General features: G+C 41.7%; 15 protein-coding genes across 15 annotated transcripts; 12 read left to right on the forward strand and 3 right to left on the reverse strand.

Moving 5' to 3' along the window:
• Nucleotides 1-1,714: 1,714 nt before the first annotated feature.
• On the reverse strand, nucleotides 1,715-2,899 carry Bfra_009660 (putative ring finger domain protein; the record flags this gene model as incomplete). The annotated part of the gene is made up of 3 exons (XM_037340001.1): nucleotides 1,715-2,196; nucleotides 2,250-2,283; nucleotides 2,336-2,899. 3 exons carry the CDS (start codon nucleotides 2,897-2,899, stop codon nucleotides 1,715-1,717), a joined length of 1,080 nt encoding a protein of 359 aa, XP_037189224.1.
• A 2,740-nt stretch (nucleotides 2,900-5,639) lies between these two features.
• On the forward strand, nucleotides 5,640-6,753 carry Bfra_009661 (putative heterochromatin protein one protein; the record flags this gene model as incomplete). Its single annotated transcript, XM_037340002.1, has 7 exons — nucleotides 5,640-5,649; nucleotides 5,770-5,923; nucleotides 5,978-6,020; nucleotides 6,074-6,150; nucleotides 6,203-6,593; nucleotides 6,645-6,670; nucleotides 6,723-6,753. 7 exons carry the CDS (start codon nucleotides 5,640-5,642, stop codon nucleotides 6,751-6,753), a joined length of 732 nt encoding a protein of 243 aa, XP_037189225.1.
• A 1,693-nt stretch (nucleotides 6,754-8,446) lies between these two features.
• Nucleotides 8,447-9,421, forward strand: Bfra_009662 (uncharacterized protein; the record flags this gene model as incomplete). Its single annotated transcript, XM_037340003.1, has 1 exon — nucleotides 8,447-9,421. One exon carries the CDS (start codon nucleotides 8,447-8,449, stop codon nucleotides 9,419-9,421), a length of 975 nt encoding a protein of 324 aa, XP_037189226.1.
• An 881-nt stretch (nucleotides 9,422-10,302) lies between these two features.
• Bfra_009663 (uncharacterized protein) lies at nucleotides 10,303-10,833 on the reverse strand (the record flags this gene model as incomplete). The annotated part of the gene is made up of 1 exon (XM_037340004.1): nucleotides 10,303-10,833. One exon carries the CDS (start codon nucleotides 10,831-10,833, stop codon nucleotides 10,303-10,305), a length of 531 nt encoding a protein of 176 aa, XP_037189227.1.
• A 1,149-nt stretch (nucleotides 10,834-11,982) lies between these two features.
• Nucleotides 11,983-12,723, forward strand: Bfra_009664 (uncharacterized protein; the record flags this gene model as incomplete). The annotated part of the gene is made up of 1 exon (XM_037340005.1): nucleotides 11,983-12,723. One exon carries the CDS (start codon nucleotides 11,983-11,985, stop codon nucleotides 12,721-12,723), a length of 741 nt encoding a protein of 246 aa, XP_037189228.1.
• Nucleotides 12,724-13,809: 1,086 nt separating this feature from the next.
• Bfra_009665 (uncharacterized protein) lies at nucleotides 13,810-14,211 on the forward strand (the record flags this gene model as incomplete). The annotated part of the gene is made up of 1 exon (XM_037340006.1): nucleotides 13,810-14,211. The coding sequence occupies one exon, from the start codon at nucleotides 13,810-13,812 to the stop codon at nucleotides 14,209-14,211; it is 402 nt and encodes a 133-aa protein (XP_037189229.1).
• An 801-nt stretch (nucleotides 14,212-15,012) lies between these two features.
• Nucleotides 15,013-15,420, forward strand: Bfra_009666 (uncharacterized protein; the record flags this gene model as incomplete). Its single annotated transcript, XM_037340007.1, has 1 exon — nucleotides 15,013-15,420. One exon carries the CDS (start codon nucleotides 15,013-15,015, stop codon nucleotides 15,418-15,420), a length of 408 nt encoding a protein of 135 aa, XP_037189230.1.
• A 1,480-nt stretch (nucleotides 15,421-16,900) lies between these two features.
• On the forward strand, nucleotides 16,901-17,200 carry Bfra_009667 (uncharacterized protein; the record flags this gene model as incomplete). Its single annotated transcript, XM_037340008.1, has 1 exon — nucleotides 16,901-17,200. The coding sequence occupies one exon, from the start codon at nucleotides 16,901-16,903 to the stop codon at nucleotides 17,198-17,200; it is 300 nt and encodes a 99-aa protein (XP_037189231.1).
• Nucleotides 17,201-17,790: 590 nt separating this feature from the next.
• Bfra_009668 (uncharacterized protein) lies at nucleotides 17,791-18,039 on the forward strand (the record flags this gene model as incomplete). Its single annotated transcript, XM_037340009.1, has 1 exon — nucleotides 17,791-18,039. The coding sequence occupies one exon, from the start codon at nucleotides 17,791-17,793 to the stop codon at nucleotides 18,037-18,039; it is 249 nt and encodes an 82-aa protein (XP_037189232.1).
• Nucleotides 18,040-18,874: 835 nt separating this feature from the next.
• Nucleotides 18,875-19,249, forward strand: Bfra_009669 (uncharacterized protein; the record flags this gene model as incomplete). Its single annotated transcript, XM_037340010.1, has 1 exon — nucleotides 18,875-19,249. The coding sequence occupies one exon, from the start codon at nucleotides 18,875-18,877 to the stop codon at nucleotides 19,247-19,249; it is 375 nt and encodes a 124-aa protein (XP_037189233.1).
• Nucleotides 19,250-20,116: 867 nt separating this feature from the next.
• Bfra_009670 (putative alpha mannosyltransferase protein) lies at nucleotides 20,117-21,511 on the reverse strand (the record flags this gene model as incomplete). Its single annotated transcript, XM_037340011.1, has 1 exon — nucleotides 20,117-21,511. The coding sequence occupies one exon, from the start codon at nucleotides 21,509-21,511 to the stop codon at nucleotides 20,117-20,119; it is 1,395 nt and encodes a 464-aa protein (XP_037189234.1).
• A 723-nt stretch (nucleotides 21,512-22,234) lies between these two features.
• On the forward strand, nucleotides 22,235-25,218 carry Bfra_009671 (putative sex-determining protein fem-1 protein; the record flags this gene model as incomplete). The annotated part of the gene is given in 8 exon segments (XM_037340012.1): nucleotides 22,235-22,261; nucleotides 22,282-22,566; nucleotides 22,775-22,933; nucleotides 23,277-23,611; nucleotides 23,684-23,697; nucleotides 23,732-24,602; nucleotides 24,714-24,948; nucleotides 24,967-25,218. The coding sequence occupies 8 exon segments, from the start codon at nucleotides 22,235-22,237 to the stop codon at nucleotides 25,216-25,218; spliced, it is 2,178 nt and encodes a 725-aa protein (XP_037189235.1).
• Nucleotides 25,219-25,240: 22 nt separating this feature from the next.
• On the forward strand, nucleotides 25,241-25,832 carry Bfra_009672 (putative sex-determining protein fem-1 protein; the record flags this gene model as incomplete). The annotated part of the gene is made up of 3 exons (XM_037340013.1): nucleotides 25,241-25,292; nucleotides 25,373-25,548; nucleotides 25,662-25,832. 3 exons carry the CDS (start codon nucleotides 25,241-25,243, stop codon nucleotides 25,830-25,832), a joined length of 399 nt encoding a protein of 132 aa, XP_037189236.1.
• Nucleotides 25,833-25,901: 69 nt separating this feature from the next.
• Bfra_009673 (putative sex-determining protein fem-1 protein) lies at nucleotides 25,902-26,785 on the forward strand (the record flags this gene model as incomplete). The annotated part of the gene is made up of 2 exons (XM_037340014.1): nucleotides 25,902-26,288; nucleotides 26,384-26,785. The coding sequence occupies 2 exons, from the start codon at nucleotides 25,902-25,904 to the stop codon at nucleotides 26,783-26,785; spliced, it is 789 nt and encodes a 262-aa protein (XP_037189237.1).
• Nucleotides 26,786-26,846: 61 nt separating this feature from the next.
• On the forward strand, nucleotides 26,847-27,476 carry Bfra_009674 (putative sex-determining protein fem-1 protein; the record flags this gene model as incomplete). The annotated part of the gene is given in 3 exon segments (XM_037340015.1): nucleotides 26,847-26,866; nucleotides 26,878-27,219; nucleotides 27,242-27,476. The coding sequence occupies 3 exon segments, from the start codon at nucleotides 26,847-26,849 to the stop codon at nucleotides 27,474-27,476; spliced, it is 597 nt and encodes a 198-aa protein (XP_037189238.1).
• Nucleotides 27,477-27,686: the final 210 nt, after the last annotated feature.

Raw genomic sequence — 27,686 nt, forward strand, 5'->3', positions numbered from 1 at the left:
CACTAACTAAAACAATATTTCATCTCAGCCCTGACTACGATATTGAGATCATTTCGATCAACGATTGAAACTCTTTTTCGGCGATACTTTTTTCATTGTTCTTTGGAGCAGCTATTCTGTTCAGTGTGGATCCGAACTTTCCTTGATTCTATTCAAATGCGCATCGCAGCCTCAACTCGCAACGTCCTTTACGACCTCCGCAATCTGCAGTCTTCACGGTTGGAAATAATCGATCGATGTACTGGTCTTGATTCAATCACACACACATGTACCACCACATCTGTCATCACCAAGTACCAAAATTTGCTTCTTGCAATACACATTTTCTTTCTTTCTCCCTTTGTATCAGTTTTTTGTACTCGTTTTCAATGATATTCCCTCGAAGAATGAAGACAATGCGAGTAGTGGGTGGATGCATTGCGGAATTCTATGTGCTTGTTTTCCAACGGTGGATGGAAGGAATGGAGATGGAGAATAAATTGCAAAGTTCTATGTACCTGTTCTTGAGAGGTGAAGGAGATGAAGTGGGAGGTCTGGAGAATAAATTGCAGGATTAAATGTACCCTGTCTCATCCTACATGTATCTGTCTTTAGATTGGGAGAATGAAAGAAAGATCACATACACAAGAGAAAGAGATATGAAATCTCGCATCTGTCCTATATTCATTCATTCATGCATGCATCGGAGATGAAATGCATTCTTTAGAGTCTAGCTGGATTTGTAATGGAATGTGAAATGATATGGTGCAATCTAGTAAGCTTATCTATCTTCACCACTCTACACACCTTCCCTTTTCCTCGCCTTTCCTAATTTTCACAATTGAATTCAATCTTTCTTATCCAAAGTCATCTCCATACCCCACACACTCCGCTCTATTGCTTCCTTTACCTTTCCTCACTCCTACCGACATTTCCCTCTCTTCATTTTCTCCTTTCCTGTTCCCTACTATCTCCCTTCCATTCATCCATTCATCCATTTATCCACTCATTCTCACGTGAGCGAATCTCTCACCTCTCACCCCTCACCCCTCACGCGATATCCGATATCCCTCTCTACTCACACACACCATAAACCTCCTGATTCCCTCCACCACCTCATCTACGCCGCCCCTCGCCCTTCTTTTCAGAATCCCACCAGCTAGCTATCTCACCCGCCTTCTAACAACAATTACAAGACAAGGAATAAAATTCTACCAGACATCGAGCGAATCATTCACAACTCCCTACCAATCAAGAAGGTTTGCATTTCAAGTAGCTTGTAAGTTGATAATGCATGACCCCCTAATCGACCATCCTTATATTCATGACGAGGAAATACCAATGATATCATATCGCATCATGTCACCACATCATCAGAAGCGAAAAATGCCATTGTTGATTGAAATAGGTCATGCTATGAGCAAAAATTAATGTGTATTTGAGAAGCTACATACAGCAGATAGCAAATGGGTATATCATCACCCCCTCTATCCCCATTAAATTGTGAATTGTGAGGGAAATTGAAAGAAATTCGTAACATCGTGTCTTCTGTACTGCTCATCCTATGGTAAATTCTGTCAACATATTTTTACCCTTGTTCTCCCCAGTCATCGGTAATTCGCTTTTCCTGTAGCTACACCATGCAAGAATGTATCCATGCATCCGCTACCATTCTTCAAGCACGTCGACTTTTGAATCTTTCTCCAGCGTGTAAATATTCGACACGGAACAACGCTCAACCCTTTTTCTTTCCGGACGCAGCTTGAGAATATATATCCATGTGACCAATATTCTTATAACTGCCCACCTTAGGTGCGGATTCCTTGAGCGAAGCCAAACTACCCGCAACAGGTCTAAGAGGTGCATCATCATCTTGCCAAGGAGTACGACAATAAACACAAGTGACAGGTCCACCATGCTTGCTAGCTTTCCATTGAGCAAAACAATCTTTGTGGAAGTTTTGACCACAAGCTGCTTTACACCAAACGATATCTTCGGTGGCGGGATCCATGTCAAAGACACAGATGGGACATTCGCCTTCGATGGGTTTACGCTTGCCATTATAGTTGCTTTCATCCTCGGGACTGGCGTTGGGATCGTGTCCGTCAGGTGCACGGGTGACGGGTGCGTTGGCCCAGATGAACTCCAGTTCATGGGATAAGAATGCTTGTTGGTAGCAAAGATGCATTGGCGCCTTATAAATGATGATCAAGGCATCTATGATCTGTTAGTTTGTGGCTGTATGTGAATTGCAGTGCGACAGTACTTACAATTAATATGCTTGCATTTTTGGCCGCGAATTCTCTAGTCCAGGGTCAGTATAGATTCATGCCACGAGAGAGTCGGCACCACTTACTGCATCCATACAGGTACAACTTGGAACACGTCCAATCTTGGTTTGATAAATATTACCGGTACTACCTGCAATATCGAAATCCTCATGGTCTCTTCCATTTATCTCAGTAACTTTCTTCCTGTTCAACATGAACATACGCTCCTTTTTGATTCGCTTGACCTTGTCTTTGAACTTGGCATCAGGCTCTGTAACGAATTCTCTCTCTCGTCTCTCTCCAGTACGAGTATCAACATTTTGATAGACGACGACATCAGATGCAAGTTGTCCTTCAATCACAAGATCAGGACTCTTTTCCTTCTTGGCTCTCTTTTTCTTTGGTGGTGCATCGGAAGTGGTAGAAGGACCAGCTTCAGCAGGAGGAGGTTGGATGACAAGACCTTCGGGTTTATTGTCCAACGCTTCCTCATCAGATGCTTGGAGACGTGCTACCAAATCTGCTTTCTTGCCAGTCTTTGGGAGTTGACGGCGCTCGAGTTCAGCTTTCAAGTGAGTGACAACATATTGACTCCAATCGATTGCTTCAACTTCCTCAGCTTCCTCAACGGGACGTTTTGCGCGAGGCATAATGAATTGATGAATCGATTTTCTTGTAGAAAGAATGAAATATTGATTAAAGGAAGTGGTAGAATAGGTTGATGATTGAAACAATTGTAGAATCGAGCGTGACAGGAATAGATGTGTGTATGAAGAGTATGAAAAAGGAATCAATGAAATGCTTAAATTACGATGAAGAATCATCAATTACTTATACTTTTTTGGAGAAAGAGATTCTCATTGAAACATCAAGAACATGAAGTCTGTGATGAATTCTCGTTTGTTGTATGTCAAGGTGAAATGTCTAATGAGAGAGACATGTGAGGTGTGGCAATGGAGGAGGTAGCCTGAAATACCCCACTTTTATCCAGGCAGAAGTCAGGGTTTAACACGAATTGGGCAGGAAATCCCGTGATCTGGTGGATTATTGGATGACTAAGCTGGGGTTTATCTTGAACTTTACTCAAGTCAACCTGGAGTGAAGCTTGGAAATGAAAAGCATCACTAAAATTAGACGACTTCAAGAAAAGATGTCCAAGCGATGATAAATGATGGAGTATTGAAGCTTTTTCTTATCAATTCCTTTCTGCTTTCCCTCCCTACTACTGTTTTATTATCTACACTTCCCGTGCAAGATTTTTTACTCGGGAAGAGACTCCAATTGAATGGAAATAGCTCATGAAGGTAGCCAATATATCTGTTCCTTCGGAGAGGCAGGAGGATGTAAAAGATTGCGCGAATGATTTCATACAGTGGTGCGCGCCGTGCAGTGCGAGTGTATATCTTGACTTGGGACAATAAGCTCATTAGATGCTCAAGTGAGCAGAGTTTGGACCGGTGTTATTCCATCCGGGTTTCAATTGTCAATTTTATCAAGGGAGCCCTTTTGTGCATTTATTGTCTCTATTTCAAGCTCTCTATCAATCGGCTGTTCCAAAGCTTGTCTCAAAGGGAGAGCTAGAAAATGTCACGAATGCCAAGGTTTCTGCCATTAAGCCAGCTGCGCAGGTACATGATTCAAGTGCCGTCATCATCAAAACTCAGGTGTTTAATCAAACAGCCGAATATTTCCATTATTATGTACCTTTCTATCATTAATTATGTTGCTATATTCGTCATTAATGCGCGCAAAATATGATTGGAATGGTTTCAGCAAGCAGGTCCTGATTATGGGGAGACTCATACATCGCATAAGCCTCTCATTGAAGGACTTAGGATTACTTTAAATATCCTAAATCTGTCGTAAAAGCGAGAAGAGAAAACAATAGTTAGGTCTAGTGGTGGACTTTGAAGTAAAAAAAGCTTCGAACATTTCATCGATTATGCCCGAAACATTTGATCTGAGTAGAATTGGATGACAAAAGTTTTCGTGATGCTGATGTTGAAGCGAAATATGATAAGACTATCAAAAACCCTGCTCCCTTGGAATAATACATATTTTTGATAGAGCTCTTCAAATACTAAAAAGGCTGCAAGCCAAATGATTTTTGCCAGTCGTATCACTTTTGGTGCTATCATTAATCTCTGGTGATTGGACTCAAAATAAGTAAGCAACAAAAAAACGACATTACCAGGAATCGGTATACGAAACGACCTCACCCTTTGATTGATAGTGATATTACATAAGGCGAACACAACTTGCTACTGTTTATTCCTTAATAGCCCAGTTCAAAGTCACCGATAAACCCAAAACCAAAGGCGCGACATCTGTTCTATACAGTTCCTTGGTGCAGATCCAGTTAAGTACATGGGGTGTCTGACGGTTCGGTATTTAGTGAGGGGAGATAATTGTAGAATGTATGATACGAGAATAGGATTCACGCACATGTAGAGTCCGTTCATCATCAAGCTACAGAATCTGAGGTTTTGGAGGACGGGGAAGAACGGGAGAAGGTCATCGCGAAGGGGTTGAAGATAGTGAAGGGTGACAGTGAAAGTATTCGCGGAATGGCGAAGAGAGACAGGCCAACTACGGGAAAGAGCCTGAAAAAGCTATGGATTCCGGTATGAGTGGTAGTAGTTTCCTTTGGGTGGAACCCTTTCCATGTTGAAGCATTCTGGGACTTGAAGGTTATGCAAGGATGGAAATAGTGTTTGGGATTCACAAAGAGCAGATATATATGCAAATGAATCGCCGCTAGATGTTTGTAATTAAGACACTATTACTGCATTGTTTGTCTTGTCTAAATAAGGATCTGAATAGTCTGGAAGAGATAAGTAATAAACAATCACATCTACAGTTCTGCCCTATGCACCTGAACAAACCACGCCTCCCCTTTTCCTGTCGCCAAAAATAAATATTGTTGACTCTTCTATTTCAAGTCAAGTTTGCGTGGATTCTTGACTTGGCTTGAAGATAATTTGTGTATAATCGATGAATGTATTTATGTGGTAGTGTTGAAGATAAATCTGTGAAAATATCGAGATGATTTTAGAATGACATCTGGACTACCTCCTCGGGCCGACATTATTCCGAGTTTCAACAGGCATCTTCCCGTGACTCTATTATCCACTATTTCATGATTGGTGAAAACACGAACTTGTCACCAAGCAACTTGATCTTTGGATAGATTCGCGTCTCCTTCACATTTCTAATTATTTTCGTAGCTCTTTCAATACTCCGCACGTTCAAAGATCGGCACATTCATTTTCAACTATTCTAAGTTGAATTCGTCTTCTATCTCGAATTTATTTTATCTTAATTGAGTTTCGAAACTGTGAGGAAAAGATCACAACTTGTTCTGCGCATATTTGAAGCTCAGTCGCAATAATGCCTCCTCGTAAGTCGCACAAATCATATCGTATCATAAAGTCTTGAAGATACAATCCAACTGGTGTTTTTTTATGGATGGTGTCTTTTGAATTGGTATAACTATCTGGCCCGCGCTCACCTCTTACAGAAATCAGCGATGACGAGCGTTCGGTTTCCGATACTAGCGAACAAGAATTTGAAAAGCCAGTAAAAGAACAGGGCAAGGAAGAAGAGTCAGAGCCTGCAGAGGAGTTGAAGGTTGAGTCGGATGAAGAAGGCGACGAGGAACAAGCAGAGGATGAGTATGCGACGGTCATACTTGTAGCGTTTACATTCAGTCACTAACGGAAGGGCAGATATGTGGTTGAGAAGATTTTGAAGCATTCTTTTGACGAGGAAGTCGGTGAACCCAGTTTTCAATGCTATGATGGATATTTCTAACACTTTTGAAGGGTGTCTTAAGGTTTCAGGTTAAGTGGGAAGGTTATGAAAAGAAGTCAGATATGACATGGGAACCGGAAGAGAATTTGTAAGTTTCACTTACTCTCCATACTATTACTTGACTGATATTGAATTCTTAGGGAAACTGCGCAAGACATTTTAAACGCGTATCTCGAGACTGTGGGTGGTAAAGAACAACTCATAGAGCAATACAATGCGAAGAGAGCAGAGGCAGCGGAAGCAGCGGAAAAGAAGCGATCAAAGAAGCGTGGTCGACCAAGTGCTGGTGTTAGTACTCCTCAATCCAACGGAAAGAGGTCAAGAAAGAATGGCCACCCTGCCTCGTCGACGCCACCCGCATCCCGAGAAGCGGTTTCATTCAAACCACCACAAGGAAGTTGGGAGGATGATGTTGTCACTATTGAAGCTATGGAAGGGCCCAATGCGGAAGTTATTGTATACTTGACATGGAAGGGTGGAGCTAAGTCACAACACCCATTACATCAAGTTTACAAACGTTGCCCACAGAAGGTAGAATCTCCAAATATGCAATTGATTGTCCCGAGCTAACACGAAAAGCAGATGCTCAGTTTCTACGAAAGACATTTGTGCGATCCCTTCACATGACTCCTCTCACATACCAAGCTAACATCATCACAGAGTTTTTAAAAAGACTGAGGAGGAATCATAAATGAGCCATCTCAGATTTGTGAACAAGCAAGGAAAGTGGTCTTCGCAGATTTCATATCTCCCAGCCGATCAAACTGATCATTTATCTCTGGTTTCGTGTGGCATTTCCGCGCAACCAGCCTACCCTATGCATCCGCAAAATTTCCGTAACCCAAAGCATTCTCTCCCTGAGAAACTCCCAAGATACAGAGACCACGTCCACATTAGTCATCTGTTCTCTACTCCATAATTTTTTATTTATTGGCACTGAATGTGCACATGTAATGGGATTCTGCATGCTCAAACGTCACTTCTGCATTCATCATGGTTGAGGTTTGCATTTCCATGTACCGTTTAGCAGGAGTTTGTGGTCAAGCTCGGCAGTAGGAAGACTTCAGGTTACTTAGATAATACCGGAGGTGGTGACCTGTACTTTTCTCTTGGCTTACGTCATTCGGCTTGGGTCACCACACTATTAATGGCGCCGTATGTATTTTTAGGGAGCAAAACGGCTGGAGAATAAATAAGTTGATTAAAATATGAACTGTGGTTTTTTGAGGTTGTGAAGATAGATGAATATGGTCGGTGATGATCGTGAGAAATGTGCATTTATGGGGTGTTTATCTTCGCTTGCTTGGGGTTGGTTTTGCTTTGCTTGGGTTGTGTAGCTATGGATGCTTTAGGATGCTATGCAAATCACTAGTTTACTGGTAGGGAACAGAAACTATAATATCGCGTGGTTTATGTATGTGTATGTATAATCTTGTGAAGGCAGTGTGCTTGTTAGATGAAAATATATATTAAAAGTATGTATATGTGTGTGCGCTTATTAGAGAAAGATCTCAGTGGGTCGTATGGATGGGGTTTGAGATGGAGAGTTGGGGGTGTCAGCTAGGAGGATTAGGGCTGCGAGATAAGTATGGGTTATGCTTCATCTCGTTACTTTCATGAGAGCTCTGCATGATGGTACTTTGTGATCCGTCTCTATTTTTACTTGAGAGCGGACAGGAATGCATTGGAAAGATAGAAAACACAGTGTGGGTGGATAAGGCTCTCGATGTTCACTTCGCTCCCTATATATTCTTCGTTTCGGTAATATTCTCGATCATTAGGATACTAGCGGCACATCAACGAATCTCGTTCATCGTCTATACACCATTGAACATGATGTTCACTGCAGCTCGAAGAAAGACAAAAATTAGGGTTTAAATTATCTTATGGATGACGGTACAGTTAATGATACTACTTTTTACCATGAAACGCAGAGACATGGAGGCGCTAGACAACTTGGCACGGGCTCTACAATGCAGCAATGTAAGTGACTCAACCGAAAATCAATAGACTCTCTGTATATACAGGATTCACTCAAGCCCAATCAATACTGGCGCCAGTAGCTCCATGATGGTCAGGACCGTTTTGAAGGGAGGTTGTAGAGAGGTTCTGGGAAAAAGTTTTGGAGAGTATTTCAGGACCAGAATGATCGCGCTTGGAAGCAACATCTTCATCTGTTCCCACTTCATCGTTTCAAAGACAACTTAATTGAGCGATATTTGTGAACAAATCAATTCGTACTTCTGACATCCACTACTTCAACCTTTTGATTAATTTAATTTCTACTTCTTACTGAAGTTTCACCACTACGAGTACACTATTACTACCAAAACATTTTATGTCCACTCACACCATTACCTGTCGATTCATAGCTTCTTCTCAAAATGAATTCCAACAATCAGCTTTCCATTTTTGGTCCTTCCTCATCATTGGCTATCGAAGCCTTGAACGAACGTCGCGCCGCCCAGCAAGCAGAACGCGAGGAGCGCGAATCTCATGAGGAGCTGGCCCACAAAAGCAAGACGGTTATCCTGAGAGTACCTGCAGCTGAACTTGATCCATCAGCTAAGCCTAGCTTGATAGTGAAGTTCAACATCAAGTTTAAAACCAAACCCGGATGGAAAGAGATCCCCAACGAAATGCGATTCTCAATCCTCAAGTTCACATTCCCTGGCCAGAGAATGTTTGATTTGAATCTTCAGCCCTGCATTTTGATCGATCCAAGTTTTGCTGTCCGCAGCGCCATCGATTATCAGACGACCGAGCAGAGAAACTTGAACTCCGCTGCACATGCTGCAGCTAACGGTCAGGGTGATGTCCGTGCCAAGCCTCCGATCGCACTATCAATTAGCAAGGCAACTCGAGAATACGCGTTAGAGACGTACAAGCTTTTAGAGCAACCTCTAGCAAACTTTCCTGGTATCTCGCCCAGACCAATCGGCCGTGCGTACTTTGATCCTGAAGTCGATATTCTGCACTGCCAATCGAAAATAGAATATGTATCTGCAGGCAAGAGAGGGGGACCAACAGTTAGTTCTTTCCAGAAGAAAGAAGTGATCCAGCGTATCGCCATTCCGAATGAGTACTTTTCGACAATCAATTACACTACTGGACCTCGACCTGTCTTGTTAAAGTATACTTCCCTCAAGGAAATTATCGTACTTGTTCAGCACTTGCATTGCTGTATACACGGCAATGAAGCACGAACTTCGGTCGGAAGACGGGGAACTCAACATCCCAAAGAACACTATATCGAGAAGTTCAAGACTTTAGTCGAAGGCAAGTGGGCTGCCGCTATGGCGCAGTCTTGGGGAAGTTTTCCGTCGGTGAGATATGCGGGAGATTGCAGATGCTCTTAACTTCCGCTAGAAGGATGAGCCATAGAGTTCGGAGTTTGTGCTGGGGTGGAAATGAGAGGAGAAGGGGAGGGGGGAGGAAAAGGGGGTGTTCGGGGAAAGGAGGGGGGTTGATGTGTTATAAATTACAAGATTTTCATGGTATTCTTTGGAAGGGAAGGGTTAGATACACACTTTTAGTGTTGGATCTATGTTTAAACGTTAAACGATCATAGTTCGGGATTTATTTTAATAATTGTTTCACAATTCGCCCACTCAGCCTTGTAATGGCAATCATCTTGGTATTCGACGCTATCGTCGATGAATCTTAATTAATTCTCTTTGTGAACTGGTAATACTTGACGATATATGCTGATAACATGTGACGAATTTCTTTCTTTTTGTGATTATAAGTGACATTTCTAGATACTTATTTGAGGTCTATGGTGATATATGTATGAATGTTTAGTGAAGAGTGATATATGGCGGGATCCTGAGGCTAGCGAATTTGTGGTATTCATTAAGGGCTTCTGAAAGAAATATTAAATGGATGTTTTGAGGTGGAGTGAGTCAAGGATCATTCACGGGGGTGGAACTGTATATATTTTCCAGAAAGGGTTGTAGGTTAGCATGCAATCTCAACAAGCATATTCATAACAAGGGCATAGCAGCACCAATTGCCTCATTTGAGCTTCAAAATCCAGACATGATTGTATTTGCATCAGTTCCGAGATGTTGATGAGACATGAACTTGTTTATTATTTTCAAACCAGATCCCCGATACTCCATCAACTTCCAAATCCTATAGTGGTATCGCGCTCCCTGAGAGATAGAAACCCAATAACAAAATTACGAAGAGGTTTCATAAATTCATGACACTCGTTAAAATAGTATGGATGGGCTTCCTACTTCCCAACATCATCCATATCATCCACTCTATTCTTTTCATCACTTCCATCTTCCTCCTCTTTGTCTTCACTTCCCGCCTCCTCATTTTCTCCCTCAACAACCATCCCTCTTTCCATTTCTCCTGCTCTCTCCCCTTTCCAAATACCCACTCCCATTCCCGCCACTCCACACACGATTCCAAATCTGACACCCCAATTCATCCAACCTCCCCACCTTTCAATCCATTCTACTCCTCCTCTCACAACAGGACTAATCAACCTGCTTCTCTCATCTTCCAAATCCGGATTCAGCGTTACCAATAACATACAGCCGACCCCAAAAATAACCGTCAGCATAAGAGCCGTATAAACTTGTACTACTGCTAATAGTATGGCAATATTTTTTGTCGTCTTGAGGACTTCAAAGCCGGACGCTACCAGTGGATATCCGGCTGCGACAAGAGGTGTGACTTCGGTCTGAAGTCGTCGCATCATTATTTGCGACTGGTCGAAGGCGGAGTGGATCTGTTTACTGTAGGGAATACCCATTTTGAAAAGTGGGGTGAGCTTGACTCGAATTATTGATGGGGCTTGTGTGGTGAAGTTAGATACTGGGTATTATTCGATGTAGCTTTAGCGATTTTTGTACACGAAACGCGAGGTGCTTGAAGAATTATTCTGATGACTATATATACACCGATTTCATCTGCAAATTTCATGTTTATTCATTTCAAGGAAAATGGTGCTAATATACTTCATTAATATTTATCTTTTCAAAAGTGATGTCAGCGCGGGAAGTTCACGATGGCTTTTTAGAGGACCAATCATAAGCTGAAGCGAGCGAACCTGGTGAACTCAAAACAGGAATTGCATAACTTGTTTATTACTTCGGATTGGCTGAATTTTTGACCACATGGTCGGAAAGTTTTCAGGGTAAATCTCGAAGTTATGGAATATTCTGATAATGAGATTAGAAATGTGCAGATTGTCACTCTAGTTGAAAGTTTAAATGACAATGCACCTTTTGTAGTTTCGGTACTGGATGACATAATCACCAAGCGAGGCCATCGTTCCATTGACATTCATTCGTCACAGAGTTCTTAGGAAAGGAATTCTTTAGAGAAGCATGTAGTAGGTTTCATCTTTATGCAAATTTGACAAAGTTAGAAAACTGATAGTACCTTCGAAATCTACCTAAGTGAAGCAAACTTTGGCAATAACAGGAGGAAGCATTTACTGAGAACGTGTTATAAATATATCGCGATTGAGGTAGTAAACGTTGAGTATTTTAGCGAGCACTAACGTACCCCCACCCCCTTTTCAGATGTATTTCGCAAGAATGATGATCAAATACAGTGAATCATATCGTACTGTATCTAATCCAGAACCGTATTCAACTCGATGTGTTTGCAAACATGATACGCTGGCTCAGCTACGGTTTTATTGACCGTATTGAAGAGTTGCACACTTTGACTAAATCCCATATAAGTATCTGAAAGCTCCCAGTCAATCTGGATCCTTCTATAACACATTAGAAAGTCTATCTACAGATACTTCAATAACTCAAAATCTCCGAAATTCAGAACACAACTTTAAAGTTCCTATTCTTTTACTCTTCTTCATCGACAAGAGTTTTCAATCAATATCCATTTGCTCACCACCAAACCAAAGAAATAAGAAACTATCACCTTTTAAACCATGACTTCTTACTCGTGGTGCAACGCAACTGCACTTGCCAGAAAGGCAAGACAAGCAACTGGAGACAACAACTCCAGCACTTTCCAAACCATATTAATTGCGTTGGGCGCCCTAATTGTTTTTGGAATCTTGGACAACATCACTCCATTATGGAACGCACTGGGTCTTGAATCAAGCTCTGAAGATTCCAAACCTTCTATATCGCAGGAATATATCACAATTGAGAGTGGTCAAGAGACAGCAGATACAAGCCCACTGCCTTTGATGACGAAAGCTGTACCCAGAAGAAAGCCTCGGGGAAGAGGTAAAAAGCAGTTTCAAAACGAAGAATCTCCAATGACACCAACAACTCTGAGAAGAAGTTCCAGAGTTAGAGAGTTAATTGCCAAGAATGGGCTTCCCACACCTGTGTCGACTCCGACAGCACAGAAGAGAAGTGCCACGACCAAGGGCAAAGGCAAGAGGAATAGCATCCAACCTGTCTCATTTGACGACTTTATCGAGCCGGCTTCTACCCCAACGGGACAGAAAAAAATCATCAAAGGCAGAGAAAAGCAAATCGTGCTTGACGAATACGAGACTTTTATGAACGAGCCCGAGGAGGAGAGAACAAAGAAGACACAATCAAAAGACGATTTTGACTACGAGGGATACTCCACCCCTTGGTCTGCGATACAACGAAAGAATGTCAGCAAGGGGAAATTCGGAAGGATCACGAAGGGGAAAGGGCAGAAGAAGTGAAAGGCCTGATCTGATGGATTGAGCGCACATGCGCAGGTTGCCAGCTTGATGGCTGGTTTTTTTTTTTTTTTTTTTTTTTTTTCCAAATCCGAGACGCAATAAGCGAGATACACCTCGGGGAGTATGATGAGTTAGGGTGAGCTTTTGTAGGATAGGCAGTTTAAGCAGCGACTTTTGGGTTCGAAATATATAAGATTTACCTTCTAACAACCATATTGATCAAGTGAATGAGGCGTGAGAACTCATGTGATTTATAAATGTCAGTAAGCAATGAGCAAGCATCGATGAACGTTCCTGTAGATATTTTCACATTGTCTACTCCCACAATTTTTTTCTGAATGGTATGAATTTGATATATTTAAACCAAATTTGCTCGAATAGGAAGACCCGCGTTTTGTGAAGCAACAGTGCTCATGTAAATGTCTTCAAGAAATTTAGTATAAATCAATATTTCACCCATGAAAGTGATAAAAGCAGTATTACAGCAACTGGTGTTGAAGTTTGTTCCCATTATAACAAGCATCATCAAATGTGATACTAGGTTAATATACAAACAGGAGATTTTAATGAGTTCACGCTCATTCCTTTCAACTTTCCTTAAGCTTCCGCAAAAATCAATCAATTCTGGAGAGATTGTCTTCGATATTGCATACCTGGGAAGTGATCTCTTGAATTCCCGTCTCTAAGCTCAACTGATATAGAGTTCAATAATATTTATTTAGATAGGTATACAATATAAACCACACACGTGTCACTAGAGTGCGGCGTATACGAAATATCTTAAACATTACTCCAATCCCAAATATATGAAATCTGAACAATGCTAGTATCGGCATTAGAAGCCTCGGTAATAGTTGTGAGCGACTTGAAGGTTTAACGCTAGCGGATTTGTAGCTGTATCGTTCGGTTATTTTATTATTTAAATCATCTACAGGACCGACTTGGCCTTTAGAATCTTTAACATCAAATTCAGAACTTTCAATTTATCGATCTCGATCTCCGGCTCCGACTTCCATCTATCAAATATCAACTTCTTATTACAATAAAAATACTTGAATCATATCTGAGCAGCGCATCAGCATAATAATGCCTGCCGTTATTCCGATAATTTGTGCCGGAAATCTGTCAGGGAAGGGAGAATATCTTAATTGTAACATTGACTGGGACATTTTACTGAAATCTTCTCTCATCTACTTTACTATTGTGGGACTCATTGTCATCTTTATGTACTCGATAGACTGGACTGTCCTTGCAATTGAAATGTGTCAGGAGAATCGAAAGAAGAAAAAGGAGGCCGCCAAGAGAGAATGCCCGCCGCTGTTGAATCCACCAAATTCGCAAGACGCACCTGAGGAGGCTCACGAGAGACAAGGCGAGAATGTATCGAATGATAAACTGCAAGGCGAGCAGGAGAAAGGCATCACAGAAAAAGGTCCGGAGTTTCCTGAAGAGATGCGACAGACAAACTACGGTACAATTACCATTTAGTCTGATTGACGGCATCGAGGGAAGATGCAGAGCCAGTGCGACTGAGAATACTGGTAAGCATTCATTTAGGCACTTTCAATACTACACCTGAGATTAGTAAAGGGGCAACAGCGCTTCTAGGGATGGGAAACGGTTCTCGGTGGCTTATAAGGTTATTGAATTCTGCATAACACGAAGCTTAAGCTCTATCATTATTCTTAAGTAAATGAAAATTGAAGAACTTATTCAATTGGTTATCCTGGGTGTGTGTGAAGCGTGTATTGATATCTTGCTACTGTGATTTATGCGTATAAGATTAAGATTGTAAACTCCCGTAAGATGCATTTCAAGCCGATTCTTGAGTCAATTTAGGCCGAAGTAGAACATTCTAGGCTTACTTGAAAGATTTTGAGATTAGATACTACCTAGGACTTGCAAAATTTGCGCTTAATAACACACGAATGTCAGCATTTCGGGAACTGAGTAGATGAAGAGAACACGTCCTCAAAAATCCGAAGGACTCCAGCACGTGCCGTCACACGGGTCCATATACAATATATACATACCATAGAAGCACAGGCGCGGAGATTGCTACTGCTTATATTACGGTTGAGGAAGCCACACTAGCTGATGCGCGAATGTATTGGAAAGACCGTTAGTAGACCATTTCTTGGTTTCGAATAGTCCGCAGATTTGATTTAATATTTGAAATTCTCACAACAACTCCAGACTTTCAATCCTCCCGATCATTCCGACCCTCACCAGAACCCGACATTTTCCACACAGGAATAAATCAAATTCTCAATACATTACAACAACAAGATGTTCACGATCCCGTCAATCTTCCCTAACGTTACCAGAATCAGATTCAGCAGCGGAGCTGAGATAATATACACCACGAATAGTTGGGCAGAAAAACTGGAGAACTTCTTTCATTTGGCAATTTGCCTAGCTGTCCTCAAACTAGTCAGTATGGCTCTATTTGCTGCAAAGCGAAGATCCGAACGAAAACTACAAGAGGAGAATGCCAGAATAACACGAATGGTGTTATTGATTCAGACAGAGATGAGAGATAGAAGACAGGCAGGAGTCAAGATTGAAGGACAAAGCTTGTTAGACCGGAAGCGACAGAAAGAATTGTGGAGAACTGTTATTGTCGAGGAGAGAGTTAAGCTGATTTCGAATAATGATCTGAAGAGAAGAAGCCGTGCCTTCTTCCCTGACTATTGAGTTATTAAGCCGTAATGCAATTCAATTTTAACTCAATCGCCGGGAAAATCTCTATTTCTGGGATGAAATAACACAGAAGTACAACAATTTCGGTGATCGATAGCGTTGGAATAAGGGACGGTGGAGCGAAGGTGTAGCAGGGGTTCATTACGTCATTATAGATCCTGAATCATCTGGAGTCCTAGGTCATCATGTCATTTAGTCAATGATTAAGATAATCAGAGCTATTTTGCCATTTCAAGTTAGATTGAAAGAGTTCAAATATGCTAGTAGAAACCATGGAGTGATGTAGCATTCAATATGACGCAACTCAACTGAATATGAACCTCACTTGGTTATTTTAATTGACTCATTCGCATTATTGTTAGTTTATTTCAGTAATCTGGAATTTTCCAAAAGTGATCCTATGCTTTCTATTATAATATTATTCATGACAGCCACCAAGTAATATCTCCATAAAATATCAAGGTAGTAACTGTGTGGTAAATCTCAGATCTATGTCACCCCATATTCATGCGCTGGGCCCTCAACACCTGTTTATATCGCTCTACCCCAATGATGTTACCAGCTTTGCCGATTTCAGTATTTCAGGGCATTATAATTGTTAATGGATTATTTCGACGCTTTATGACTGTTTTTGTGTTTTAAATTCTTGTGGAAGCATTTTACGCAATAACGAAATACTTTCACAGGAGAAAGCCCTCAAGGAGCACGAAGCTTGTTGAGCCAGCATGGAATCAGGACGAATGAATCGAATGCGCCGAGGGAAAACACATACCATTTCTACCCAAGAGACAAAAAAGAGAGAATGGATGCTGATATAAGCTTGAAAATCTGAATAAGTATGAATACGCTTTCTACACAGGAGTGATTAGATGACTAATTGAGCTATAGATAGTTAGACTAGAATGGCTTTCAGTTTGTTCATTATCCTATTATAGGTATGAGAGATTGTTTCGAGAAGAGTGGTATTGAGAACGAACGACGAAGATTGCACTCCGGGATGAGAAAAGGTTGCCCCTGGCCGTTTTGTAAACATGATACGAAAATGCTACCTTCACTCCAATCGATAGTTAAATTGGCCTGGATAGGCGGGGCCATAGGCTTCGGCTACCCAGATAGGTAGTGTTGGTTTCTCTTATTGAAAATGCCGTATTTACCTACTATGCTCCCAGCTAGCGTATGCACTAGTATGCTCGTACGGCTCCCCATATCTTATATAGGTAGCTCACACTCAAAGTATGATAAAAGAACACCTGCTTTTCACCTTCAACAGTTCTTGAATTACAATATCGGAGGCAATACTACGAACTTAAACTCAACACAAAACACAAGTTTTCCCGAAGAGTGGCCGATTCTCAGATACAAAGTTCCTGAGACGATCTCAGATCACGAACACTAGCATTTTCAACCTCAAAATTTAATACACAACAACAGACCTTCTAGCTCAAGGATCGAAAATCTTGAAAGCTTTGGAACCATGCCTCCTAGGTATCTCCTCGGACCTGAGTGGAAAGAGGGCGACTGGGAAGCCACCAGTAGAGCTTATAAGATCTCGCTTTATTTAATCTGGGCTTTAGTTGGCATCGAACTTGGTTTGTTAGTCATTTCGATGACAGTTGCCATCTTCAATGGCTTCGTCATACTAGTCCTTTTCATTGGAAGAGTTTTGCTTAAGAAGGCAAAGCGAGACGAACCACAAAAGGAATTCAATGAAAAGCGTCAAGAAAAAGGTACCGAAGGAGAATGCAAGCCGTTGTTGATGGAAGATTCTGGATAAGGTTCGTTCTTTTGTAAAGGAAATTTCTGGAACATGCTAATGTATTTGAACAGCTTGTATGCGAAAGCTATGGTACGGACGTGGGGTGACGTTTTGGTGTTGTTAGTTGTCTCTGAATAGGAAACTATTCTAGGCCTGGAAAAGGTCGCTGCTGGTGGATTATTCAATTCTATACCTGAATAATATTATATAACATAAACATATTACTCCCACCGCAATGAATACGGCGAAATAAATGATTTCATTCTTTAGAAAGTGATTGTGAGTGAAATGAAAATCACTTAAACGGCTGTTCCTCAAACAGAATGAAAAACACTCAACTGAAGCTGGTAGTATTTTCTTGATTTCAGTCTAGATCGAAGCTTTGAAGAACTATGTAACTAAACTATAAATATTTTATCATTATCCTGTTGCACATCTATATTCCTCAACAACAATTCCAAGACTAGCTTGCTCCGCGCACCACATATCATTTACTGCAAGAAATCACATTTGGAAGGCATTTACCCTCAAAGCCCATGTCACAAAAAACTCTCCTCATTTGACACCTATTATTCTTACTGAGTTAAAATCCTTCAAAATAGTCGAAGATGACTTTCCTCCGACACATCACTAGACAGCGTCACGCCGCCGGCACCGGTATGGGACACGCTAAGAGAGCGTATCACACACAAAAATTCTATCAATACAATAAGGACCATCTGTATATTGCAGTTCCTGTTCTCTCTACCGCTGGTCTCATGGCTTTTTATCACCGCACGGTTGAATTTTCTTTCCAATACCATGGACAACAGAAGAAAGACACCAAAGCAAAAGCTGCTGCTGACAAAAGAATCTGAATTGGTGAGTATCACTTTGAATGGAGCTTCTGAAAGTTGCTGATATGAATATATAGCTCACATTTGTACAAAGGAGTAGAGATTTAAACAGACTTATCACACAAGAGTCCGTGGGAGACAGCCTCGATAGTAAAATTGATGTGGGAACAGAGTTGTTCAAGGCTGCTGATGATGAATGAGCGTTGCTTTTTATTTTGGGCGAGGAACTAGCGGCTAGTATTTATGAGTTATCAAACAATATGAATCATAACTGAGAGACTGTTCATGATGGTTTAACCTTCGGCTTTGTGTTCTTGAAGGGAATTAGATAAGAACAGTTCCTTACATTGGAGCTAAGCGAATTAATGACTTTTTTACTTGTATAATTCAATTCCAGAATCTAACGAAACAAAAGCTAGACACTGCGAGTTTTTGCTAGCTGTATTATTAGACAACGGGTACTTCAAACCAAGCAGGCTCCTGGAGATTGCTCCTCTCATCAGAGTGAATTGAAGTTCCTCAATAGAAACAACTCACTTATTGTTCATGAGAGAGAAGCTCTCTGCCGTATGACAGAGCGCACTAATTAGGTGTAGCAAATAAATCTTTATGATGGCTGTAAAATTCAAAATATCAAAACTTGAATCATCAAAAGTCCTAAATTAACACATTTTAAATTTCAACAACATCATCACGTCTAGGTACAATCTATAACGAAAACTAACTACGACGTCTGTTTACAAACTCTACCACTTCAAAACAACAAATCTCTTCTTTTTCCTCAACACTTCGTACGTAACTACAGAATCTAACAGCAAAAAGAGAAAACATTTCCTTTCATTCACAAACCTTCATTATGCCACCCAGCAATATGATCTGGCATTGTGTAGCACGAATCCCGCTTTCTAGCAGCCCACAAAATAGCACCATGCCACCCCCTTCTGACAGCTGGCACTGCACAAAATATTTGGAGCATATACCAAGTGCTAGCGAGCAATTTTGGAAAAAGTTCATCATTATAATGGCGTGGACGATCATAGGACTTACTATTATTGTTTCATTCATCACCATCGTAGCCTTGATAGCCAAGTTTATCCATGATCGCAAGGAGAATCATGAATGGGAGAACAATGTAAAGACAAAATTTAAGAAGTTGTTGACAGAGAAGGAAAGACAAGAGAATAAAATCAAGGCAGAATGCCAGTCATTGTTGACTAAGAATTCTGGTTAAAATCTCAACAGGGCTGCGTCCTAATCATTTCTTTCACAAAGTAGGGTAGAAGCTCAGTGTACGTAGCATCACGCCGATGGCTTCACTAAGAAACTGCTAGGCCTCCAGGTCTCTTTTTAAGATGTGCAGAATATTTTCTTGCAGAATGACAAGTATAAATAACTTGGTGAATGAACTTGGATGAGACTTGAGCAGATATTCCAGACTACGAGGTGTGGGCCAATGACAGCTGAGATGCACAGCGTATCACTCTTTCAGATGATGAAAACCGATTAAGTTCGGACTCTAAGACTAAATTAAATATTGATAAATCATTCGGAGTTCAAATGGAATTGGGAAGTCCTATCCTCACAAGTACCCATGCTGGCCACTTCTTCGATCTATCACATTCTTGGGCTCGGTTATAAGCCCGGATCTTGGCGCAAACCCTTTGTTCCTGAATTCCTTGACTTGCAAAGCCAGTGATTTCAACACTAGATATTCTGAGCTTCAAGGGCTTTTGGACGGCCTGCAAGCAGCAGAGTCGAGCAGAAGGTGTCGGAAACTTTTTTCTCCATAAAGATTATTCAGCATCCCACGAAAGGATTTTGCTGCGTGTCTCCTTTTCGGGTACCTTCCCACAAGCGAAGTGATTAGATAAAGCTTTCAAGTAGGCTCTTCATGATGAGAGCGCATAGCTGGCCAACAGATATTACCTTGATTATACGACAGAACTTGCTCATCCGAAGTGTAAAGGCTTTTTACACAACTGAACTTTCAATCATTAGTTGAAGTTTTATATCACCGCCCATATTGCCTGGGAAATCGCTTGGATTGTCACCATGGTCAAATCATACATATAGCGGACCTAGATCCCTCAATGTTCACTCAGCTGCCTAATATGTCATATTCCTCTCCGAACATATTTTTGAAGCTTCCCCTGGTCTGCTCACAAACTCCTTTCTCCGTTTGATTCGCCCAGCTCTTGAAGACAATATTTTCATCGCATGCCATTTGTACCATATATTCCCACGCTGTGCGTTCGACATCTAAACCATTGAATGTGCTTAATGAGTGTTCCTCACTGCCCCATTGCCTCGAACCTTGATGATTGTGTAGCGGATTAAGCTTCGGTGGCCAGCTTGCATGGATGAAAAATGGTCTCGGGATTTCCTCTCCTCTTGAGCTCACATCTTCCATAGGGTCAGCTTGCAGAACGGCTGCACCATTCCCGCGTGAACCAAGGGGACGAGGTAACTGAGATACGGTGTAGAAACTATTTCCAAGAACGAGGGCAGCCGTTGAAAACGTTTCTTTATCACCTTCTCCTGCACCTCCTTGAGTCATAAGGTGGTAATAATAATCACCGTAGGCATTATAGTATGCTGCGAGTAACAATGCCTCGGTTCGATGTGCCTTGTTGACTAAAATTTGTCCGGCTTCGATTGTAGGGCGATTGTTTAGAATGGATCCTTCAAGGCCAATTATCTTACTTAGAGTTGGCGAGGGAGTCGGGCTCCAGTAATCTGGCCACAGAACAAGATGTTCTGAAGTGAAAGGTGTGGAGGTGAAGAGATCGTCGGGAGAATAGACAGGAAAGTTATCTGCATCGAGAAAAAGAACTGATTCAAAAGATGAGAATATTATTGCAAAAGCTTTTAGTTGATATCCCGAGAAAGAGAATGGCAGCTCGTGTTGATCGATAATATCGGAGAGAATGAGACATTTCGCATTTAATGAAGGAAGAATTGTCTCGCATATCAATGGTTCGTATTCATCCGGCGAGGCGAGGAAGACTTCGACGGGTAGTTTAGATCCGGTGCGGCGAAGGAATTGAAGACTGACGAGAAGTGGAGGGAAATAGTCACCTCCTGCAGATGTCACAATACCCTGGGTTCCCTTCTTAAATTCCAACTTCGGGGCATTCTGCATAAGTTGATCAACGAACCAAGTGTGGGATCGTCGCATGATTTCGATGTTCTTTTCATCCAAGATAATATGATCCGCAGCTCTTCTTTTGCCAATGTTCATGGAATATGCTTTACCACTAAGCTCTGGGGGTGAGCATCGCGGTGCAGCAGCTGCCAATAGTGGAGCGAACGCAGCCCAAAAAGTACTGGAAGTAGCAATCCATGGCAGAGTTGACTTTCCGAATGCAGGGAAAAGTGTCTGACGATCAAGATATGAGTACCGGTACTCGGACCCAAGGCCGAAAAGTACAATGATTGTGATGGATGAAAAAATGACAACAAAACGCCGCTTTTCTGGCAAGGAGTACCACATGGTGACACGGCTTGTTCAACGATAGAAAGACAATACACAGATCAAGAATAAAGGGTCGCATCATGAGGTTATACGAAAGAGCTAAACATTCCAAGCCACAAGCTTGCAAACCTTATGACAACCAGGTCCCGATTGTGGAGAAGCACACACGCGGCCGTTGACGCTGCCGTTGCAGCAACTTACGTACCCGATCCATGCTATCAAAGTATAATACTGCGGGACTTAATTTATATCTCCTTGTATATACCGAGGACCAGCCAGTATGTATCATGAGCACGGGAACTTTCTCCCTCTTTGCATTGGCCTATAAATTTGGAAGCAATTGCATGTGTCCAAAATTAAAGTTTGGCATTAAGCTCGTAATCTTACAAAATTGAAGAGAAGGTCTGTGCATTTCACTCTGCGGAATTGAACCGATTGTTCATAACCTCAAAAATATCAAAACAAGATCGCGACAATGATGTTTGTCGACGGCAACCAGCCACATCAAAGTTACTGGTTTTGAGAGGGCTTCGCTCTCTTGTCTGACAGTGGTCTTTATCTAACCATGATGGGTATATCCTGCATAGTTGGGGGCCAAATGAGCCTTGCTGATAAGCCCCACCACAACATCGCAATGGTTTCTGTTCATGATCTTGATAAACATATTTACCATCATTGCCGCCGTTTTGACAAACTTGGGGCACTTTCGGTAGGCACATCTATGGGGTCCTGCAAAATATCATGGGGTTAAGGGACAAATTTCAACGAGTAAAGGACTCTCTACGTAGGGAGCCCACCAAGAGCATTCTCGTCAATCACCAGGTGGTGTCAAACAGCTCGTAGAATCCACCATTGCATTTGCTTCTCTGTCGACTTCCACTTCCACAAGTCTACTGGGAGCCACTATTAATGCCGCTAATATCACTGCGGGAGTTCAATCTTCACGCGATCCGGCATCCGCAACTAACACCCCAATTGTCCGAACCAAACCCCATGGGACCAAGCAATTGGACGAGTCGGAGGATCTTTGGCTCCAAGCATGCGACACTTTAAAACTCCAGGAGCCGGAATTGGTGAGTATTTTCATTCCTTCAGGAGAATTTCATCGCTCCCATGGGGATGAATCAAATTCTCAATTAGAGTTCGATCTCTGCTAACTTGGCCCTTTTCTAGATGGACCATTACTCTTGAATTCTTGTCCGTGAAGCAAATACAACGCCTGGGAGTAGCTCTACACAAGATGCGCCAATATCCAACGACACGTTAATAAAATTGATGGAGGCAAAGCTGGACGAATTTACAATTCCCTCAAGTCGATCTGGGGATAAGATTGAAAAAGTTGTCAAAGTTGTGATAGCAGCCAAAACTTTTATTGGGTTTACTCTTGAAAGTGAGCCACATGCTGCTATAGCTTGGGCTGGCGTCTCCATGTTTCTCCCTGTAAGTGGGTATATTTATTTATTTATGCATGAAAATATGTCGTCATGTCTATAGAGCGTCTATCCTTGCAAAGATTGGAAGTCATTCCTTAGTCCTGTCATCTGCGGCTGTTTACACCTGGCTGTGTTCGATAATAGCTCAATTTTAGTATGCTACAGTGTTATGTATAAGGAAATGGGCCTTTTTTTCAGAGTGCAAAGTGATTAATAAGTCAAGATCAACATAGGTTGACAATATATTTGCTTTAATCAATCCTATCACAGAGAAAGCGGGCTGTCGTGAAGGGCTAGAAAAGATCCCACGACTCATAGATCGATATGCTCTCCTTGAAGACTCTATCTAGGACCCAACCAGTACCGATGAACATCGGAGCAGTGCTGTAAAGCTGCAGCTAAAGAAAGCCATAATTCAACTATACACCAAAATCTTACTTTACGAAGCTCGAGTGATTGCTCAATTTTGCGGAAACTCCGTCACCGGGTATTTTCGAGATGCCTTGAAACTTAATGACTGGACAACTATGTTTAAGAAAATGAACGAGCTCGATTACCAATGCGGAGATTTGATCTATGCTATTGATCGTGATTTAAACTGGAAAATGGTTGAAAAGCAACAGACCATGCTAGCTGAAGCGTTGAATGAATCAAAATCCTCGCAGAAGGCCAGAGATTACCAGGAGTGCCTTCAGTCCTTTTGAAATGGGAATCTGTATGAACTACAAAAAAAATCAAAATCCCTCTCGCATCCCAGGAACTTGCAAATAGGTGCTCGAGCACCCCACATTCATAGATTAGAAAGAAGGAAATGGGCCTGGTGTTCTCTGGATCTCGGCAGATCCAGGCTATGGCAGGAGTGTTCTTTCAAAAGCGCTCATTGATGAAAATCTTGTCGTATCAGACCAAAATACGGACGTCTGCTACATCTTTTTCAAGGATATCTCGAAAGAGCAGCGGAGTCTTACGAAAGCCCTTGCTGCCTTGCTACATCAAATATTTTCGTCTCAAAAACAACTTCTAGTATACACGGAGTCTAGTTGTGCAAAGAACAATACCGAAATCGCCAATTTAGCCCATGAAATGTGGGATATCATGGAAAATATAGCTATGGGCCCAAACGGCAGAAATATAATATGTGTACTGGATGCTCTAGACGAGGTCGACGCTTCCGAACGAAAATTCTTTCTTAAACAATTACAAGCAATGTATAGGGCTACTGTCCCTGATGTTGTCACTCATTCTTCGAGCTCCAGTCTCTCCGATGTCTCACTTAAATCACACGTAACTGCTGATTCAAGAACTTCGACAATTTCTACTGGCTCACCCAACTTGAAGGTAAAATTCCTTATCACAAGTAGGCCTTACTATGAGATTGAAGATGAATTCAAAAGTCTCACGGATATATTTTCAGTAATCCGCTTGGCAGGTGAGGATACTAAGGCAACAATGAAGGAGGAAATCAATCTCGTCATTGATGCTGAAGTAGGTAAGCTCAGACTCTCCTTGAAAGCGGATACTCGGCTTCGCTCTCGATTGAAGGACATAGAACATCGAACGTATCTCTGGCTACATCTTATCATGGATACGAAATGCCTTCGAGCCAAAGCTAGTAGACAATCAAAGACATTTGAAAGAATACTAGACGCGGAATTGCCTTCTACGATTGACGTGACGTAAACATTTACTACTTTCGGATTTTCCATTGATCCACACATGGTGCCATGCTGTCTCCTTCATTTCAAATATATCATATCGTTTCCTGTACTGATCATTTATTGGAACAGCTATGAGGTGATTCTGAATAAGAGTCCTGATAAGAAAGAGGCCACTAAGTTACTTCACATTGTGATCTGTGCAGAGAGACCTTTAGCACTGGATGGGGTTAACATTACCTTCAATGTAGATGAATCTTATGACGGATCTCCATCTTTTGAAGATATCGAGCTTGAGGATCCCGAACTATTCCCCAAAAGAATTCGGGATATTTGTGGTCTTTTTGTTTCCATTTCCGATTCTAGAGTATGACTTATTCACCAGACCGCGAAAGAGTTCCTGATAGCGAAGGACTCAAATCTTGCAGCAACAGGCTTGAAACACAGCTTGCACCCATACGATTCTCAGTCTGTATTGACTCAGATTTGTGTCTCATACATCTATTTCAACACTTTCTCCGAGATTAATACCGAAGCTCGGCGCTTTATAATATCGCCTAGAGGCCAAAAACACATCTCGAATGAAGACCAATTCAAGTTTCTGAAATATGCATCAGACTATTGGATGGAACATTAGGAGATATCTTCCTCTCGTATTGATGTGCGAACCATCATTGATTTATGCTCACCAACAGTTCGGCAATTCATATGGTTTCGAGCTTCTTTAGGAGGGAAGCACCCTTCAAAACACCTCCGGGGTATCTCTTATACGATTCGGAATGTGCTGAAAGTAGATGATTCCGAAGAAGTGAATACCATATCGCCGCTCATGATCGCATCAGGTCTTGGCCTTCTTGACATTTCTAAAGCTCTTTTGGCCACTTCACTATCACAGTCTGAAGTAAATCAATTTTGGAGAAAAGAAATCACATTGTCTTTTGCAACCAGGAACGGAGAATATGGAATAGTACGCTGAGGATTTGTCTTCTTTTAGTCCCACTTTTTCTTTCATAGACTTAAGGCTCTTATTTTCGGATGGAATAGGTAAGTACATGGGCTGATAATTGTTTAATCATACAGAAGGAGCTTTTAATAATTGCCGTCGCCAATATTAATGATATCGACTCTGATGAGCAAATCAAAAGCACTTTAGAAATTGCTCTCGAGAATAACCGGGAGGATATAATAAGTTTTCTTCTCGACAACAAAGCTGGGGTTAATACAGCCCTGATCACTGCCGCGCAAAATTAGATCTCGAGAACGCCGCCGCTGGATCTTTTTAGGTTGGTTTTGGCGCGCGATGGAGCCTTTGAACCAAGCATGCGGGCCTGGCTTCTGGAAGTGGTTATTGCAGGACAATTCTACGAATTTTTCACGCGTTTTACAGAGGATGTCAAGCTACTCCTGTCATATCCCACCAAATCAAGTACTGATAAAACGATGCAAAGGCCACTATTTCTAGCTGTGTTGGGTTGGAATCATGCCATTGAACTTTTCACATCAATCATAAACAACCCCGCAATACACGACATCAATAAATGCTGGACATGCAATCATCCTACCATCCCTGGTATTTCGATTCCTCACTATATTCTTGGAAATTTCAAGCTCTACAAGGGTCACTTGGCTCAGGTAAGACTCTTAAAGCTTGTGAGGGAATGTGGTGCATCCTTGTATGAAGAATCTAAAGGATATAAATTCTATGAGGTAATAAATTCTGGCAACGTTGAATGCGTAGAATTTTTCTTAGAGAAGACCCCCATTTCGCAACGCTTTATATCAACGGAAATAGAAACATTTAGCCTCTAGAAACTACCGCCCTAAAATGCGACTTTAATATAGTGAAGTGCCTTTTAAGACACAGTACAAACATCAACCACGGAACAAGAATCATGTCCCCTTATGCTAGAGGTTGTTATTACTCGGATATCTTGATTGCAACTAGCCATGAAGGCATTTCCAAGATGGAAATTAAAGTCAGGGACGATCTACTTGGTACTATATCGACTCAACAACTTGAGAACTTCATTACTTATGACCTTAATATTGATATGGAACTTGAAGGCAAAACCTTTCTTTCCTATGTAGCATCTTCTGGGAATGTCGATCGAGTTCGATGGCTGGTCCAACATGTGGCCAATGTTGATGGCCAACCCTCTGACGGGAGACCGATTTCTTCATCGCCGTTGATGGAAGCAATTTAGTGCTGTGACGATACGGCGGCGATCATTGTAGAGATTTTTCTTGATTACGGTGCAAACTTTGATGGACCTCGAGATTAAAAAGTGCACAACAGTCTCGTAGTGGCATATCCTGCCCACCTTGCGATCATCAAAAATAATCAGCAAGTCCTGCAGGTCTTACTTAGCCATAACGCTGACATTAATCTCCAAGGAGAGAATTATGGAGTTCTACTCAAAGAAGCAAGTGTGAACGGGAAACCTCATCTCATGAAGCTCCTCGCATCTCATAGAGCAGACGTCAATGCCATAGGGCAAGGTATTCCGGTGCTACACGAAGCAATACTCAATAGGCAACCGGAGGCAGTGTCCGTTCTGCTTGATCTTGGTGCTTACATAAATATCCTCGATTATGCTCAGGGTACGCCACTACAGCTTTCGAAGGCTATGCATTATGGGTGAATGACGTCTCTGTTGCAGAGGCGTGGAGCGTTGGGAGTTTGCAATTTTAAATCAGTGGGACCATCGTACTTTCATCATCAAGTTCGTCGCCATGCGTCAACAAATTCATTGGTCCTTTCCAGGTATAAAATTGCAATGTCTGACCTTCAGGCTGTCTCTCACCGTTGAAATGTCAATCTTCAAACTTGGGTTACATACAATTTCGATCACTACGGTACGGTGTCTTCTGGCCTTTTCCATGAAGAAGAACTGAGGAATGATGTGCTATCTAACTTAAACTCAAGATTCGAAAGAATTAAAGAGATGGATGGCGGCAGTGATGATCAAGATAATAATACCTCGACTAGCTATACTGACAATAGCTACTCAAGCAACAAAATTAATCCTGAGTATAGTTCTTCTGACTTGGTTGTGGGTTCTGAGCCGTTTGTGAAACGAAACATAATTACTAATAATCAGGGGC

The sequence above is a fragment of the Botrytis fragariae genome (assembly GCF_013461495.1).
Source record: "Botrytis fragariae strain BVB16 chromosome Unknown tig00000163, whole genome shotgun sequence".
NCBI lineage: Eukaryota > Fungi > Ascomycota > Leotiomycetes > Helotiales > Sclerotiniaceae > Botrytis > Botrytis fragariae.